At 41.1% G+C, this 16,222-nt stretch overlaps 1 protein-coding gene across 2 annotated transcripts in view; it reads left to right on the top strand.

Moving 5' to 3' along the window:
- The first annotated feature begins 3,705 nt into the window (after window positions 1–3,705).
- LOC117733644 (adenylate cyclase type 6-like) overlaps window positions 3,706–16,222 on the top strand; it is a 30,169-nt gene continuing 17,652 nt past the window's right edge. For both annotated transcript variants that reach the window (XM_034537430.1, XM_034537431.1), the window contains exons 1-3: window positions 3,706–3,944; window positions 6,068–6,265; window positions 6,403–7,294. In XM_034537430.1, coding sequence (XP_034393321.1) covers window positions 6,404–7,294 — 891 coding nt within the window. In that variant the 5' untranslated portion in view covers window positions 3,706–3,944; window positions 6,068–6,265; window position 6,403. The remainder of the gene's footprint in view (window positions 3,945–6,067; window positions 6,266–6,402; window positions 7,295–16,222) is intronic.

The following is a 16,222-nucleotide window of genomic DNA, read 5'->3' on the forward strand; positions in this document are numbered from 1 at the left end:
GTAACTCTTCCAATATTGGGACATTTTGATTTTGAATTTCAAAATAAAAGATATAGAAAATCCCATTCATGAGCAAACGTATCTCTAATTTCGGACTAGATTTAGAAGAAAATGGTGCATAGTTAAAAACTAATTTCACTTCTGATTCATAGTAAACCATCTCAGGATGTCCCTCAGTGACAATCAGGACATTCTGATGTTTCATTTCAAGATGAGAGCCTGTCAAAATCTCCTTTCTGCGCTTACTTAAATTCAGTTCACGAGACCATTTATGGCTAACTTTAGATAATATTTAAAAAGGAATGACCCATAGTTATGAAATCATTCCACTTCTGATGCATAGTAGACCATATCAGGATGCCCATCAGAGACAATCAGGACATTCTGATGTTTCATTTTAAAATGAGAGCCTGTCAAAATCTCCTTTCTGAGCTGACTTCAAATAAATTCACGAAGCAAGTTATGTCTAATTTCAGATTGAGATTTAAAGAAAACAGCACATTGATAATTGAAAACAATTGAATTGAATATAAATATTACTATTTAATCGAATAAAATATATAAAGAAAATTCTAAGAAAAAAACAACTTGACACTATGACATATACATTTGAGTTTCAAATAGATTAATAAATAAAAGAGAAAATAGATTAATTACGTAGTATAAAAAAAAATGAGAACACATGTGGGAAATATTTTAGAACCCCGAAAAAAGAAATTACACCATCAAGTTCAAATGTGGTATAGCCATCTAATGGGTGAGTCCCTTTGTTTGGTAAAAAACATAATCTGAAGTGAAATTATATAGTAATTTACCCTAATTTCCTTTCAAATCTTATCTGAAATTAGAGGTAAATTGACTTGCATGGTTTTTAAATTAGCTCAAGAAAGAGACAACTTGAGTTGGTCTATGTGGAAGGAAATCAAACTTTTGAATTTCATTGGAAAAAAAACACGAAATGTGAAAAATCTTAAATGTCTTAAGTATTTATTTATTTTAATGAACAGACAAGTCAATGGATATAGCTTTTTACCCACAGATGGTTCAGATGTCTAACCACGGAAAAGGGTTTCAGAAAGTCTATATGCACAATGTTTTGCACCCTTCGAAGGAATCCTCCTCTGCCCGTTGAGTCCAGTCTTGGTTTGTGCGTGGTGGGTGCTGCTGTTTCCAAAGAAGAAGGTTAAGTAGGGCGATAAGGATGACACCATGTCAGAAATAAGATACATAAATTGCCTCATGAACTTATTTGAAGTCAGCTCAGAAAGGAGATTTTGACAGGCTCTCATTTTTAAATATTATCTAAAGTTAGCCATAAATGGTCTCGTGAACTGAATTTAAGTAAGCGCAGAAAGGAGATTTTGACAGGCTCTCATCTTGAAATGAAACATCAGAATGTCCTGATTGTCTCTGAGGGACATCCTGAGATGGTCTACTATGCATCAGAAGTGGAATGATTTCATAACTATGGGTCATTCTTTTTTAAATATTATCTAAAGTTAGCCATAAATGGTCTCGTGAACTGAATTTAAGTAAGCGCAGAAAGGAGATTTTGACAGGCTCTCATCTTGAAATGAAACATCAGAATGTCCTGATTGTCTCTGAGGGACATCGTGAGATGGTCTACTATGCATCAGAAGTGGAATGAGTTCATAACTATGGGCCATTCCTTTTTAAATATTATCTAAATTTAGCCATAAATGGTCTTGTGAACTTATTTGAAGTCAGCTCAGAAAGGAGATTTTGACAGGCTCTCATCTTGAAATGAAACATCAGAATGTCCTGATTGTCTCTGAGGGACATCCTGAGATGGTTTACTGTGAATCAGAAATGAAATTAGTTTTTAACTATGCACCATTTTCTTCTAAATCTAGTCCGAAATTAGAGATACGTTTGCTCATGAATGGGATTTTCTATATCTTTTATTTTGAAATTCAAAATCAAAATGTCCCAATATTGGAAGAGTTACCTTCCTATTGTTTTCTATTCATCATTCATAAAATTCATGATTAGTTTAATCTATTACTGTATCTGTATTTAAAGGCGTATTTCATCGTATCACGTTCACCGGAAGTTTGCTCTTATTTTAAAAGTCAGTTTTACACGCTCGTACCGTAATGCCTAGTATATACGTGTACTGAAAAAAACTGTGCGGGCTGACTTGACTGTGTTTTTCGAAGTGGAGGCTGGCTTGACCGCAGTCTTCCAAGCTAGTGTTGTAACTAGTGAAGTTACACAATCACGCTTGTACCAACGTGTGGAACTGTGTTTTCAGGTAAACAGTCCTCCTTCAACAGATGAACGTGAACACTGAACATACATAAAGGTAAATAACTGAACAATTAATTTTAAAAAACATGTTTAAGCGAAGTGGGGCTTGAACAGAATGAAACTCCAGCTGGAGGCCATCCCGCAGAGAAGGAATATAGAAACGCTTGATGGCCAATAGCGCCGACTGCTGGTCAAACTGACGAAATGAAGTTGGGTTTACAACTTACCTTAACGTCAATTTCTTTACAATCTCACTTCTGCATAGTTCACTGGAGGCATTTTAAACAGTAAAACAACAAAGACGTTAAATGAAGAGTGTCACGCTTAATGGATGTACAACCACCCAGTGAACAGGACGATAACTGTATAAATATTACTTCCACAAGTGTAATAACTATATGTGAAACTCCTAACACTGATATAGACACACAACACACTTTACTCTCCATCATTCCCATAAGTGCATTAATTCTCCTTGTCTCTTTATTTAGGACTATGCTTTGACTGAATGCACTTTACTGTTAATATTTATGCCGGTGTATATGGAAGGCTGTGTAGTATTTTGTTACTTGATGTAGATTTTAGTTTTTCAAAGGAACATATCTAATATTCCTACTGCGGCACTTGGATTTCCCTGCATGGGGATATCATTCATGCTATGCAGTATGGGTGTAACAGCTTACTGCAACCGAATGTTTAATGTTGCCGGGATCTTACAGGGTGTGTTGTTTTAAAGGGTGAAAAGTCAACATGTGCGTCTGTGTCAACACCAGTGTTGCCTCACTGGTTTACAGATTAAACTTAATCATGCGATGGGCTGTTCACTGGGTGGTTGTACATCCATTAAGCGTGACACTCTTCATTTAACGTCTTTGTTGTTTTACTGTTTAAAATGCCTCTTCTAACGATTGAGTAGTTTTAGTTTGACTGCTTTGGGGATGTTTGCAGTGATTATACACCAACTCCACTATGTGGTGCTATAACGCTGTCTGAATGTGCAGATTGACAGGACTGCTTGAGTTTTATATTGCTTCCTGACACTTACAAATTGAAATGCATATTTTGTTCTGATCTATGTTTTGTGTTGTAATTTGGCTGACCTTGTGAGCTGATGTTAAAGTGAGAGATTCACAAGTTATAAATAGGCAACGCTACAGCAAAGGTGTAAATCACAATCGCGCAGGAAGGATGCACACACGTGTGCCACCTCTAGGGGGACTCCTGTGTTCACGAATGTAGGCTGTGTGTATCAGTGTTTGTGAGGGAGAGAGAGAGATAGGGGAGAGAGAGAGAGAGAGAGAGAGAGAGAGAGAGAGAGAGAGATAGGGGGGGGCGAGAGAGCGCGCGCGGGAGAGAGAGAGAGAGAGAGAGAGAGAGAGAGAGAGAGAGAGAGAGAGAGAGAGAGAGAGAGAGAGAGAGAGAGAGAGAGAGAGAGAGAGAGAGAGAGAGGTCGAAGCGGTGGGAATGTACTGTAGCTCTGGCTGAGAAGAGCGAAGGTTGTCCGGCCACATTTGTAGCTTGTCCTCGCTTCCCTGTGAACCAACCAGCTCTCTTCCAGGCCGACAGACCCGCATCTGAAGCGCGTGACGGCGGCTGCGTGCAGACTGAACACAGCGCTAAACCGGAGCTCCACTGCGGTGTTATAGTTACTCATGTAACGAGGATGTCCAATGGTAAGTAGGCTACGCTGCCTCTCTTAAGCGTCCCCGCGGCTGTGTTGGGCAACTGCTCTGCTCAATGTTATTGTGTTGGTTGCGGGTCGACTGAACTGCAGCGCAGTAAGAGGATTCGGCAATGGGGTGAAAAATAAAACGCCACCAGCTGACTTGTACTCCAGTGTTTTGCTGTGATGATTGCGGCGGCGTTCATGAGCCTGACCTGTCCTGCAGGACTGTACGCACTCATAATTGGTCCGTGTGCAGGCGCAGGCAATTAATTTACACTTTTTTTTTTTATGTGTCACGGGAAGCGGCGATTAGGAGGCAGATCTGCTAGTTTTGCACATTGCATTTTGGCCCACAGCATTCTCGCCATGCATTTCTTCTCGCCCGGGTGACCTGTTTTGAGTCTAAATATAATGACGTACACGTTTATATTGAGGGAGACGGGCCCAGTATGTAGACCCCGTTATCACTGTACACCACAGTCTTGTGAACTGGGCCGCGATATCAGGAGATACACACTGCCAAGATTGAAGTTGCCCGACGGAATGTTTATACTCCTGATAAGTTGGTAAAGGCGGCGATGTGTGTCGAGTTGTGTTCTTCTGCAGTCTGCAGACTCCAGGCTGACTTGGGGCTGTCCAATAGTACAGTGTCTCCATGTGTAGTGTGGGAACGTCTCATCTGAACACGGAGAGCTGTCGACTTCTCCCTAAGGCTACTTGGAGCGTCCTGTTATGTAATGCGCTTCGGCCGACTGCCTGCACCCGAGCAGCCTGGACCTACACGTGTAATTACTAAACAATATTTATTTCTTTATTTTCGGACACCAGGCCTGTGTTAGCAGTGGTGATAGGAGGGCTGTTGGTCAGTGTCATGTGGGCGAACACAGCAAGATGTTATTTCTCTTCCCTCCAATGTAAGTGAAAGCATCACCATCTTGATTTGTAATGCATGCAGGATGGCTGACTCAAATCGGACCATATGTTGCACAGATTATGTTCATGTTCAATGGCAGATGCATGCATGTAGCCCACATATTGTATTACATAAAAGCCGCATGCTGCTGCCTGAGCTGTCGTAAATGCATCAAAGGTGAGCTGAGGTTTTAAGGGTATTGCTGGAGGAAGCCTGCAAGCAAGGTGAACTGGCCATGTATTTGCAGCATCCCAGACTAGGTCATATGCTAAATGCATGCTCTCAATAGTAATATCATGCTGATTCTATTTTATGACTATATCATTACTAGAAAGAGTTTAATTAAGTATAGCTATCCGAGTAATGGTTTCCCAAGCAGGAACACATTTCTAATCTGTAATAGAAATATGTACTTTAGACACAATGCAGACACACTCAGGCTAGGCTTCCAATTGGATTTCTAATTCCACTCATATTACAAGCTGCTGTTGATTGTAAACACGGCCATGTGTGCAGTGCATGTGTGCTCTTCCCACTGTTGTCTGCCTGGCAGAGATTTGCTTATTAAGTTTAGAGGTTAGCAGTGTCCTTGACATGTGCTGCCAGAAGCCAGCTATAGTGAGTCATCAAAGCTAATGGGTGGAAGCATGGGCAATTTAATCTGGACTGGATAGCTCTTGATCTCTGATGGTGCCCACTCAGTCGGCCTTTGTTGTTAAATAGAGCACACCTATTTCTGCCCACTCAAGATGTTATGGGCAGATTGCAATGATGGAGCATAGCAGACTGTTATCAAACAAAATGAGTCGCCATCTAAAACCCCCCTGTGGTACATGTTCAAAAATCCAGCAATCAGTGGAGGGTTTGTTGAAATTGCACTGTGTTTACCATTTTGGTTTGATGGCAAAAATAACCAGTGGCACCTGCTGCATGAGGCAATAACTGGATTAGATTTCACAATCCAGTGTTTAACAAACAAAACAGCAAATCATTTCCATAGAAATGCTGTTCCAGTCTGGTGGGGGAAAGTGATGAGATCTCGCCACACTTTTTGCCAAAGAATTACACATAAACCCATGAAACATAAATAAGTAACCCCAGCAACGTATTAGTTTTTCTTGATGTTTACGTATCCATAATGACCGTGACCCTCAGGTTATGTTTCCTCAGATTGTGCTAGCTCAACAACATTATGTGTATTGTTTGTGTTTTCCCAGGAAAACGGGTGGTCTATAGAGGCACTTGATGGTGTATAGTGCTGAGACACTGGCTGTTTCTACAAAGTAGGACGGCTCAAACACAAACACACCTGTGATGCCACGGGTCAGTCTGAGCTCATGGTGTGTCCTCGCTGGGATAAACTAGTGGCCTGGCCAAAGAGCGCAGTGTTGCTACACACAATAACGCCCACACAGGTGAGAGGCTTCTCTTTTCTCTATGCTATTATCTTTTAAACTGACGTTTTGTTCAAATTGAATGCCCCAAATTTGGCATTGCTTTTCTATGTTTTTCTATGTGTATGTTCTCTTATGTGTCCCCATGTTTTGTTTAGGATGTCGTGGGCCAGAGGCCTCTTCGTAGGCACAGTGGATGAGCGAAAGACAGCATGGGGAGAGCGCAATGGCAGAAAGAGAAAGGACAGCTCGTCATTGTGCAACCCACACTACATGAGCTGCTTGAGGGACCCTGAGGACCTGGACCTCCCTAATGCGTCCCCCCAGCATTACCGTTGCGGAGCAGGCACTAGTGGGGGCAGCTTTGGCTTGCGCTGTGGCTGGCAGGAGGACCACTATGGGAAGAGGATGGGTGGCGGGGCCCTGGGTCCAAAGGCTGTGGACCTGGGCTTTGAAGATGTGGAACTGAAGGGCAGGAAGGAGGAGGAATTAGTGGAACTAGCAGAGGGCTGCTGCAATGCGCTGGCTGCAGCAGACTGCTGGATGCGGGTTATGTGGGTTTTCCAGTCTAAGAAATTTCAGTCCGCCAAGCTGGAGCGTCTGTACCAGCGCTACTTCTTCAGGCTCAACCAGAGCTCTCTGACCATGCTGATGGGGGTGCTGGTGCTGGTGTGTGCGGTCATGCTGGCCTTCCACTGCATCCACACGCCCCCCGATGTGGCCTACGTCTCAGTACTCTCTGTGGCCATGGCTCTCTTCCTGGCCATGATGGTGGTGTGCAACCGCAACGGCTTCCACCAGGACTACATGTGGATTGTGAGCTACCTGGTGATCGGGGTGCTGATTGTAGTGCAGGTTTTTGGGGTGCTGATGGTTTACCCCCCTAGTGCCTCAGAGGGCATCTGGTGGACGGTCTTCTTCATCTACATTATCTACACATTGCTGCCGGTCCGAATGAGAGCTGCTGTGGTTAGTGGAGCTGTGCTGTCCACCATACACCTTGTGACCGCCTGGCAGCTCAACCAAGAGTACAAGTTCATTTTCAAACAGGTAAGTGACAGCAGGAATAACACAACAATAGATCAAGTCTGAAAAATATGGAGGGAGATATTCACTCGTATTGTTAGGTGTTATTTTGTGATATCAACATCAGTGATTTGAGCTAATTAATCTGCCCTCGATGGACTGGCGGCCTGTCCAGGGTGTCCCCTGCCTTCGCCCTATGTCAGCTGGGATAGGCTCCAGCGCCCCCGCGACCCTAATGAGGATAAGCGGTATTGAAAATGGATGGATGGATGGAATCTGCCACTATTTTGGCAACCCATTTATCGTTTGAGTAATATTTAAAGTTTTTTTTAGGTATGTGAGTTTAATTTTAAAGCATTGTTTGGTTCCATATAATTGAATGTCTTTGGGTTTTGGACTGTTGGGGAAAAAAGAAAGAAAGATGTCACTTTGGTCTCTCGGAGAGTGTGGTGTGATTCTTCAGAAGTTTCTAACATTTCATAAACAAAACAACAAATCAATCAATTGATGAAGAAAGTAGCCGCACTCCTGACAGTGATATTTAAAATGTTCTGGAAATTCAGTTTACAAAGTATTTACTGATTAAATAACACATAAAGATTCATATACCACCAGTAGTTAAATAACTAAGCCAAATGCACCTTTCAGTCATACTTTTTAAATAATTCAAACGACAGGTTTACAGTCTCAGTAAAATACTTTGTTCATACTCATTGTTTCTTAAAGCAGTGTCAGTGTCAGTGGTGTGAGACAAAATCAACAGTGTTAGTTTTGTGAAAAGATGCATTCCAAAATTCAGTTAAAGTTAATACTAGGCTTGAGCAATCTGAGTTGGACAAATCAAGTGGGAATCTTCCAAAGTTTGGGTCTTTATAGTACAAAAGTCCCATAAAAATGTCGACTGTGGAAGCCTCTTATCAGTTTTGGCTGAACACAATGCATTTTGTTTCCCATCACATTGAAGTCACATAAAGTATCTTCATGGCTAGCACACAGGAAGAACAATAACAGCAGCCAATAACATAATTTTCTGTTCATTTGGACTTGTGAATATTTTATTGAGACAGACTTGAGCAAATGTAAATCAATCCATCAATAGTTGTAAAAGACGTGTTCGGAAAATGTCATTCTTGATGTGTCTTTTTGTCCCGTAGTTGCTGCACAGCCGTCTCTGAAAATGAAAGAGAACATTTATATTCATGAGAAAGACGCATGTCTAAGACTCGTGCTGCAAGTGAGGGCCCACTATTATCACCATACAATTGAGCACAATGTTGTTACTGTATTCACAAGTGGAAACGCCCTACTTTCTCTGCCCATCAATATAGGACAAACATTGTACAGACTCCTCAACCACTTTTCCGTGTCAAAGGTGCTGTACTAAAAGAAGATGGTGCTGTAGATCGCAGCAGTTTTTCAAATGAGATTTTTAATGAGTCTATGTTTTGTGCTGTAGGGCAGCTATTGGCAACTCTGTTGGGGTTTGTGGAAGGTCATCTGGGTTGAATGAGCCCGTTTAGCTGCATTGTGAAGAAATATCATGATAATGTAGCATGGTGCCATTCAGGCCGCAATTCCCAAAAACAAGGAGGCTATTGTAGTCAAATGAAATAGGGTAGGGTGGGATACTCGGATTGTGCAATGAATTTGATGGAAAACATGATGATTACTTCTCTGTAGTGGAGGCTGTGGAAAAAATACATAAATACCAAAGTCGACATTTATAATTCAGTTCCAAACACATTGGAATTATTTCTTCATTAGTTTTGACTGTTTATTCTTTGTGCTGTTAGATACGCATTTCTTGTAATGTTCATTGTGTTTGTGGTGATTAGATTTATTTTGTGTTAGATTTTACTTCAGGGTTAAAAAACTTCATGAATCTGCTCAACCTCCAAAACAGAAGTAATAAATAACCTTTTGTAGTACCGCAATTAACCATTATTTGTACTAACAATTAATGTGTCAACTATTAATGTGTGAATATATATATATATATATATATATATATATATATATATATATAGGGGCTCTTTGCATCTTTATTAGCTTATGTATGTATGTATGTATGCACTGTATGAATGTATGTGTGTTTGTTTATGTATGTGAGGTTTGTTTATGTGTGTATGTACGGTATACCAGTTTGTCGATCCACTTCACACTTTATTGCTTCGGACCTAAAGAAGTGCAGTATTGCGTGCAAGCTCTTCTTATCTATAGGACCTATTTATTAGTATGTTATGCACACACTTTGTAGTGTATTGAGAGGGTAGCCGTAGTAACTGGGGACAGCTTGCTCTCCGTCAATGATTCTAAGAGCTTTTGCGCCCACATGACGCTTATACACTGGCATTGCTAGAGGATGCTACTCTGTTATGACAGGTATATTGCTCAGGACCCTTGGAAGCGCAGAGGCAAGTGTGAAGTTGTTTGAATGAGCGGTTCTCGAGGAAAGCTGCTAGCAGCAATAACGAAGGTCAAGCAGTTGGCTGGTTCTGAGCAGGCACCACACTACTGACAGAACAGAGAAAAGGAGGCAACCATCATATTTTACAGACGAGAACCAGCGAACGTTTGATATTTTGTATTGGCAGGCGACTTCAACAATGTCTTTATTTGTTATTGATAATTGTTCTGTTCATCTGGTATTAATGAATCAATTAATAATGTCAGCATCAAAACTGTGAAAATATATTTTTTAACCAATCATGCTCATTGATTTGATATTTTGACATATCTCAAGAGAAAAGGCACTGGTGTAAATTATAAAATGAATGGCTGTGTTCCATCAAGCCGCTCAGTGTCAGGGTCCTGGTGTTGTGCATGCTGACACTGTCACACTGTGAGGAGACATTGTTAATGTTTTTTTATTTTATGTTACACCTCTGATCCCAGTATGACAACTATGACTATGAAGGAGATCAACCCTTTTCAACCTTATTCACTTAATTGTTGTCCCACAATGTTCCTGCCATTTAATTGGTGCCAGAGGTCAACCTGCCAGTAAGAGCTGTGGGGTTTAGTACAATAATTTGTGCAGTTTTCAGTGGGGAATTTGTCCCATAATGGCCTTAATGCTTTTTCAGAGGCCCTTTTACCCTTACAAGAATTCAAGAATCATGTGACAAACTTAAATACATTGTGTTGCTTTCAGTTTGAAGTGGAAATGTTTGAAGACAATGCCTCAAACTAACTCCACTCAGTTGAACTTTGTAGCACTAGAGAGACATGTGATTGTTTTTTTCTACCAACCATCGCTATTAAGCAACCAGATGAATGTGGAGCCACTCTGAATAAGGCAATATTGACATAACTCTACTGGTCCAGTGAGCTTTTGTGTTAAGTACCCATGCCCCAGACTAGACAGAGAGACTACAGGCATACTGATCTGTTGCCTCTACTCCTGCACTGGTTGGTAGCTTTGGTCTTCTGATGGTGGGCTGCTGCCCTGCCCGTGGGCTTGGAACCCCAACACAGTGCATTGCAGCTCTCGAAACAATCAATAATTGGACATGGGTTGCTCTCTCTCTCTCTTGGGCTCATGGGCTTTTAATAGAGATTGAGGAAAAGACGTCAGGTTTGGGGTTGTTTTAATGTTGTTAGCAGCCATATCATGTATACATAAATCTTGTTAAATGAAGAGGATTATTAAATTCAGGCCGATTTCTTTGTGTTCACCTTTAAGATCAGAGCAGCTCTTAGTCTCAACAAGTATCTCGCTCTAAGCTTCTTGCAGTTTTATGAATACAGAAAGACTCCATTCAATCTGTCAATGTATCAAACACATCAGCTCACACAAACTCTGTGGCTCCTGTCGCCACATGGCCCGAGTCTCTCATCTGGGAGGGCTGGTTTCTTCTTCTGGGATCTCATCATCCTCCAGCCAATTCTGTGTCCTTGACTTGTTTTTCCATTATTTGTATTTTCCCTGCGGAGATGTTAATGCAGGATCAGTGGTGAGAAGATGTGAGACCGATGATGGCAAGAACAAAAGGAGTCTTTGTGCGGGACCACCTCGGTGAAGCAGGGGAGGCATGGGGGTGGGGGGGTTGGGGAGGTTGCAGTGGTGACAAGGAGACGGCCACCGACGGAGAGTGTGAAATAATGCTGGGCTGACGCACCCGGCTGTAAAAAAGCTCTTCTGCTTTTCTCTCTCTTTTTCTCTGAGTCATAATTCCATTCTCACAAAATCCCCGTCAGATGGAGTAGCCTTTTATTTCTCATCGGGCTCAGATTGAGCTCACTTTACTCATGGGGATTGTTTCCATAGATCTCCATGTTTCTCCGCTGTGCTCTGAAGGGCCTCTTCTGACAACTATAGAGAGATGAACGTATGACGACTCTCAGGATGAAGCAAGTTTCATCGCTGCAGTTCACTTGAAGTGCCTCCACTATCTACAGGAACAGGGTTCAGAGGGCTGCACTCAAGTCCTGGCCCTCATGTCCTAAGTAGTAGATACCACCCTAAATACACACCTTTGGTAGAAAGATATTGAACGTTTATGAATTGGATCGATGTGCAAGAATATTTCATTTCATTAAATCTTTTTAAATTGGCAGTTTCTTTTCGGTCTTGACTCTGAGCTGCTCAGACTTGGATCTGAGTGGTCTTGACTAAAGCCCTAGAAGTAACATATTAGTCTCATATATGTGGCATGCATTTTTTGCTTGTTTCAGACAAGCTTAATTTCAAAGCGGGCCATTTATTTTACTACTTGCTGGCTTGTCTTTGGCAGCTCTTCTTGAAACATGCAATTCCTTCAAATATATCTTCTGAAAGTTGTATTCTTTGTGAAATCATAATTAGCGTAAGACTTAGAAATGCTGATTGCTATGAAACTATATTTTGAGGACAATCATTTATTCATAACAGAATAATAGTTTCTGTATAATGTAGTTTTATGTAGTATATAGTTGTTTAGTCAAAACATGTCTTTTTTTGAATGACAACAACTATTATGTATACTATCCTATAATTATTTACATTTACTTTGTACATGAGATACATGTTATGTAATCTATATCATTTACTTTTGAACAACATCATCTGTCTTAATTTCTTTTTAAAAATAATAACTTTTTCTATAGTCAAATTGCTGTAAAGTAGAAAACATGTCCACAGAAGGGTCACTTATTTCCCCGTATCTGGTTTAAAGTGTCTGCTGCTGACTTCTCCGACAGCTGACGTCGTGGAAGGTGCTTACTTTATATGTTTTGACAGTTCGTCGCCAATCTGCAGCCTTTTAATTGGAAGAAGCTTCCAAATTCCTATTATTCTATTGGTGACGTCATTGTTTGTTGTCGTGTTTGGTTTTCTAACCTTTCTGTTTGTTAGCAACACTCAACGTTGTCACGTCAAATCTCTAACCACATGAAGGCACCAACCAGAGACAGCAGTCTGTGTTGCAATAGCTTCATGAGGTTTTGTTTGTAGCCTTTGTAGTCATGTCAAATTGGTAATATAAATTCTTCAAATTATCGGCATCTGATTTATTGCAGTATATCACCCAATGTATTCTCATCATGTTGGCGAGGGAGAATGCAACATCAGTCCTCCTCACTAGAAAACTCCCTCTTTGCATTGGGCTACTTTTGTCCGTTCACCTAAGTTATGGTCTCATCTTGTGGCGGCACTGAAGCCACATCTTCAGGCTGTTGCTGAAGGCGAGACCCGTATGAGGCAAGCCGGCACACACACACACACATCACATGTTCCAAAACAGATGTATTTGGCCTTTAGAGTGCTTCCCTGTGAGACCATATGTCCCTCATGTTTTTCTTTTGTCATTCTCTCTTGTGTGAACAAAAGTTTTGCTTTGATATATGTATTTCCATAAGTTAAGTATCAACTGCTGTGCATCCATACGCTTCTACGCCGTTGGGGGATTACGTGACTTTCTTTGCTATTGTTTCATTCAAAGAATTTATAACCAACCTTCGTGCAAGATGTTATACATGGATTATCAAGGAACTAAACTAAAGTTGCTTTTTTGTGCACAGCATGATATATTTGGATAGCCAACATCCTTAACAAGTCCTCTGAAGTGGGAGCTATCAACAGGCAGGTCAAGAACAGAGTGAAGTCTTAAAGGTAAAGTCTGTACTTTTGTATTTGTGTGCTGATCTGGCATGAGAGGAAAAACCTGTTCCTCTAAGAGATTGTTATGGGGTCAACAAATGTGGAACTAGTGGAAACCTACTGATCCCTCTGCTTAACATTGGTGAAAAAGATACCAATCAATGAAATGTCACAGGCATGACCGAGGCATGCATAATGCATTTAGGCCAGAACAATGGTGTTACCTAGGAAAAACCTTAAAGCAAACACACAGGCTACCTTAACCCTTAATGCAATTATTTATGATGTTATTTTTGGAAAGTACACTACATAGTTCTTACATGTACTGTAGGCTATTACCTTCTGCTCTCTAAATGGTATTGAAACTAAAAGAACATTGTTGTTGGTTCTATATATATCACTCAGGATGTAAAATATACAATTCCTTTTTTACGTTTAGGACTAAGTATAATTATTTTATAACTGAGTTTTGGCACTGATAGTTTTTTGACTGAAAGTTTGAGAAATAAAAACAAAATCCTTTGTTTAATCTCTTAAGCATCAACAATAATAAATAACAAAATACAGCCTAACATTAGCTGTATTCGATTAAATACAATTAAAATATGTTTTCTGATTTAGATCAGGATATACTGTGTGTGATTGAACAATAAGTAAAACATTTATTACTTCACCCTCCTCAATACGTGATTCTATGGACAGATTTTGGTCAGCATCCAATAAGTATTGAAGTTTGATACCCCGGCCTATTTATATTTAGCGAATCCGGTGTCCAGTGTACATATTATGCACACAGACAGGCCAGGAGAGGTGGAGTGTGTGATCTGTGTCTGTCTGCGTGAGCTGCATGGATCAGACAAGCTCACTTGGCTGCTGTCAAATGGTGAGAACTCATCATCAGGTGCTGTGGGTGCCAAACAATGCACTGGCTCAAATAATAGATCCCCCCTGTACTCCCAGCCCCACCCAACCAAAGGCAATGATACAAACCCGGATAACTTCCACCACCATGTTTGGCAGCAATTAAGATTAGCGATAAGCAAAATATTGCTCCTAAAATAGAGGCAAATAATAGCCGGACTAATAATAGCCGGACTAATAATAGCGGTGCAAGTCTGGGATGAGGAAGTGCAGCTAATGGTTTACTAACAATTTGGCTCTCTGCAAAAGTAAATACAGGGATTTAAGGCTGTACTGCCATGGTGGACAGCCAAGAGATATATATTAGGAATCCATTAGCGGTGTTAAATATTCATCTGTGTGGCATGCAAGCCCCTCGGCTTTTAAGGGCAGTTTTACTCTGGATGCTGTTGAGCCTAGTGCGCCCTATCCCAGTGCTGCTGACAGGAAGGTGAATTGCTCTCTGTCAAAGGTCACCGTGCGTCACACTTGCCAACTGTCTTGTTATTTTACTATCGCAGTTCCAGTTACACCGTTAAAACAGCCTCAACATGGTGTGAGCAAGCATTATTGGAGGGAACCTGTAATTAACAAACATGTTCACTATCGGTGTACAATAACCTTCCTGCTATGAAATGCACACCACTGTGATACCATGTCTGTATTGTCAAAGACATTATAGAGCCTCTTTAACCTGCTCAGCCTCTTTGACTTTCACCTGACCAGCTTATTAGATGGAAGGAGCAGTTCCTCCTAATGATTTGGTCCAGACAGTCCAAAGACTGTTTAAAGCACAAAGCCTCGGTGCCTCACAGCATGTCTTACTCACATTTTCAGTGAATGACGTCAGATACAATAACAAGACCCTGGTCTCATGATGTAAGTCCACACACTCAGGGTCACTAAATGAAGTTATAATCTGTCTTTGCCTTCTACAGGATCCCAATGAAGCGTGGTGAAAGCTCAGAAAACCTATTGTCTTTGTGTCGTAAAGTATCATGCTCCCTCCCCAAACGTAGAAAAGTTGTAAAGAAGAGCCATAGCTGCTCAACTCTTCATTTTCTTTAAGCATTCAATATGCCTGAATCACATTTCCCCTTTGTTTTGGTATGTATAACCATTAAGGGCTTAGCAGGACATCAGAACACTGAGACATATACAGGAGCAGTTCAGCTTGTAGTTTTCAAAACATGCGTTGAAACTCAACACACGTGCTTTTATTTCTATGAAACGCTGCTGACGTATCAGGCTTCACACACATGTCACATGTGACTTCTCCTGAAGATGGCCCGGGCAGGTGGATGTGTAGCATGCTTGAGTTTGGCATCAGCTCATCCTTGACTGAGCAGCTCACGGAAGCCAAAACTTGAGTTGAAGCATTTGACCAAACAGCTCTCGCGTTTCAGCTGTTTAGACTATAACCTGCTGTTCTTGTACCTGTATTGATCTGTATGCTTTGGAGTGAAAGTCAATATTGTGTATGGTTGAAGAGTTATAACAGGGACAGATGGTGGTTACAGTGTTGTGAATGTTAGCAGATGCTTATATAACTGGACATTGAAAGTAAACTATTGTATGCTTTTATTGGAGCTCTGGCATCGGGCCCACACACACTTTCTCTTTTCAATGCTCCTGCTCTTAATTCTGTCCCTCAGTATTTAAAGTCCGGCTAAAATAAAATAAAATAAAACATGGTGGCCTTGGGTTTGTGTTGTGCATTGTGTTTTAAAGTAGATGGAGGCAAAACCAGCTGAAATGGGAATGCATGTTAAGTTCACAGTCATACATTTCAAGGTCTGGACTCCCTCACACAGTTCAAATCAGTGAGAGCAGCCAACAGAGGAGAGAATGGGGCTGGTCGATTTGTTAGGCTAATTAACCAAATATCGTGTTCACGTAGCCGCCGCGCTGTAATTGCAGCTGTGCCTGTAAGGTTGTGAGTGGGCAGGAAGTGAGGGGTTAGTGAGGACACA

The sequence above is a fragment of the Cyclopterus lumpus genome, chromosome 7 (assembly GCF_009769545.1).
Source record: "Cyclopterus lumpus isolate fCycLum1 chromosome 7, fCycLum1.pri, whole genome shotgun sequence".
Lineage (NCBI taxonomy): Eukaryota > Metazoa > Chordata > Actinopteri > Perciformes > Cyclopteridae > Cyclopterus > Cyclopterus lumpus.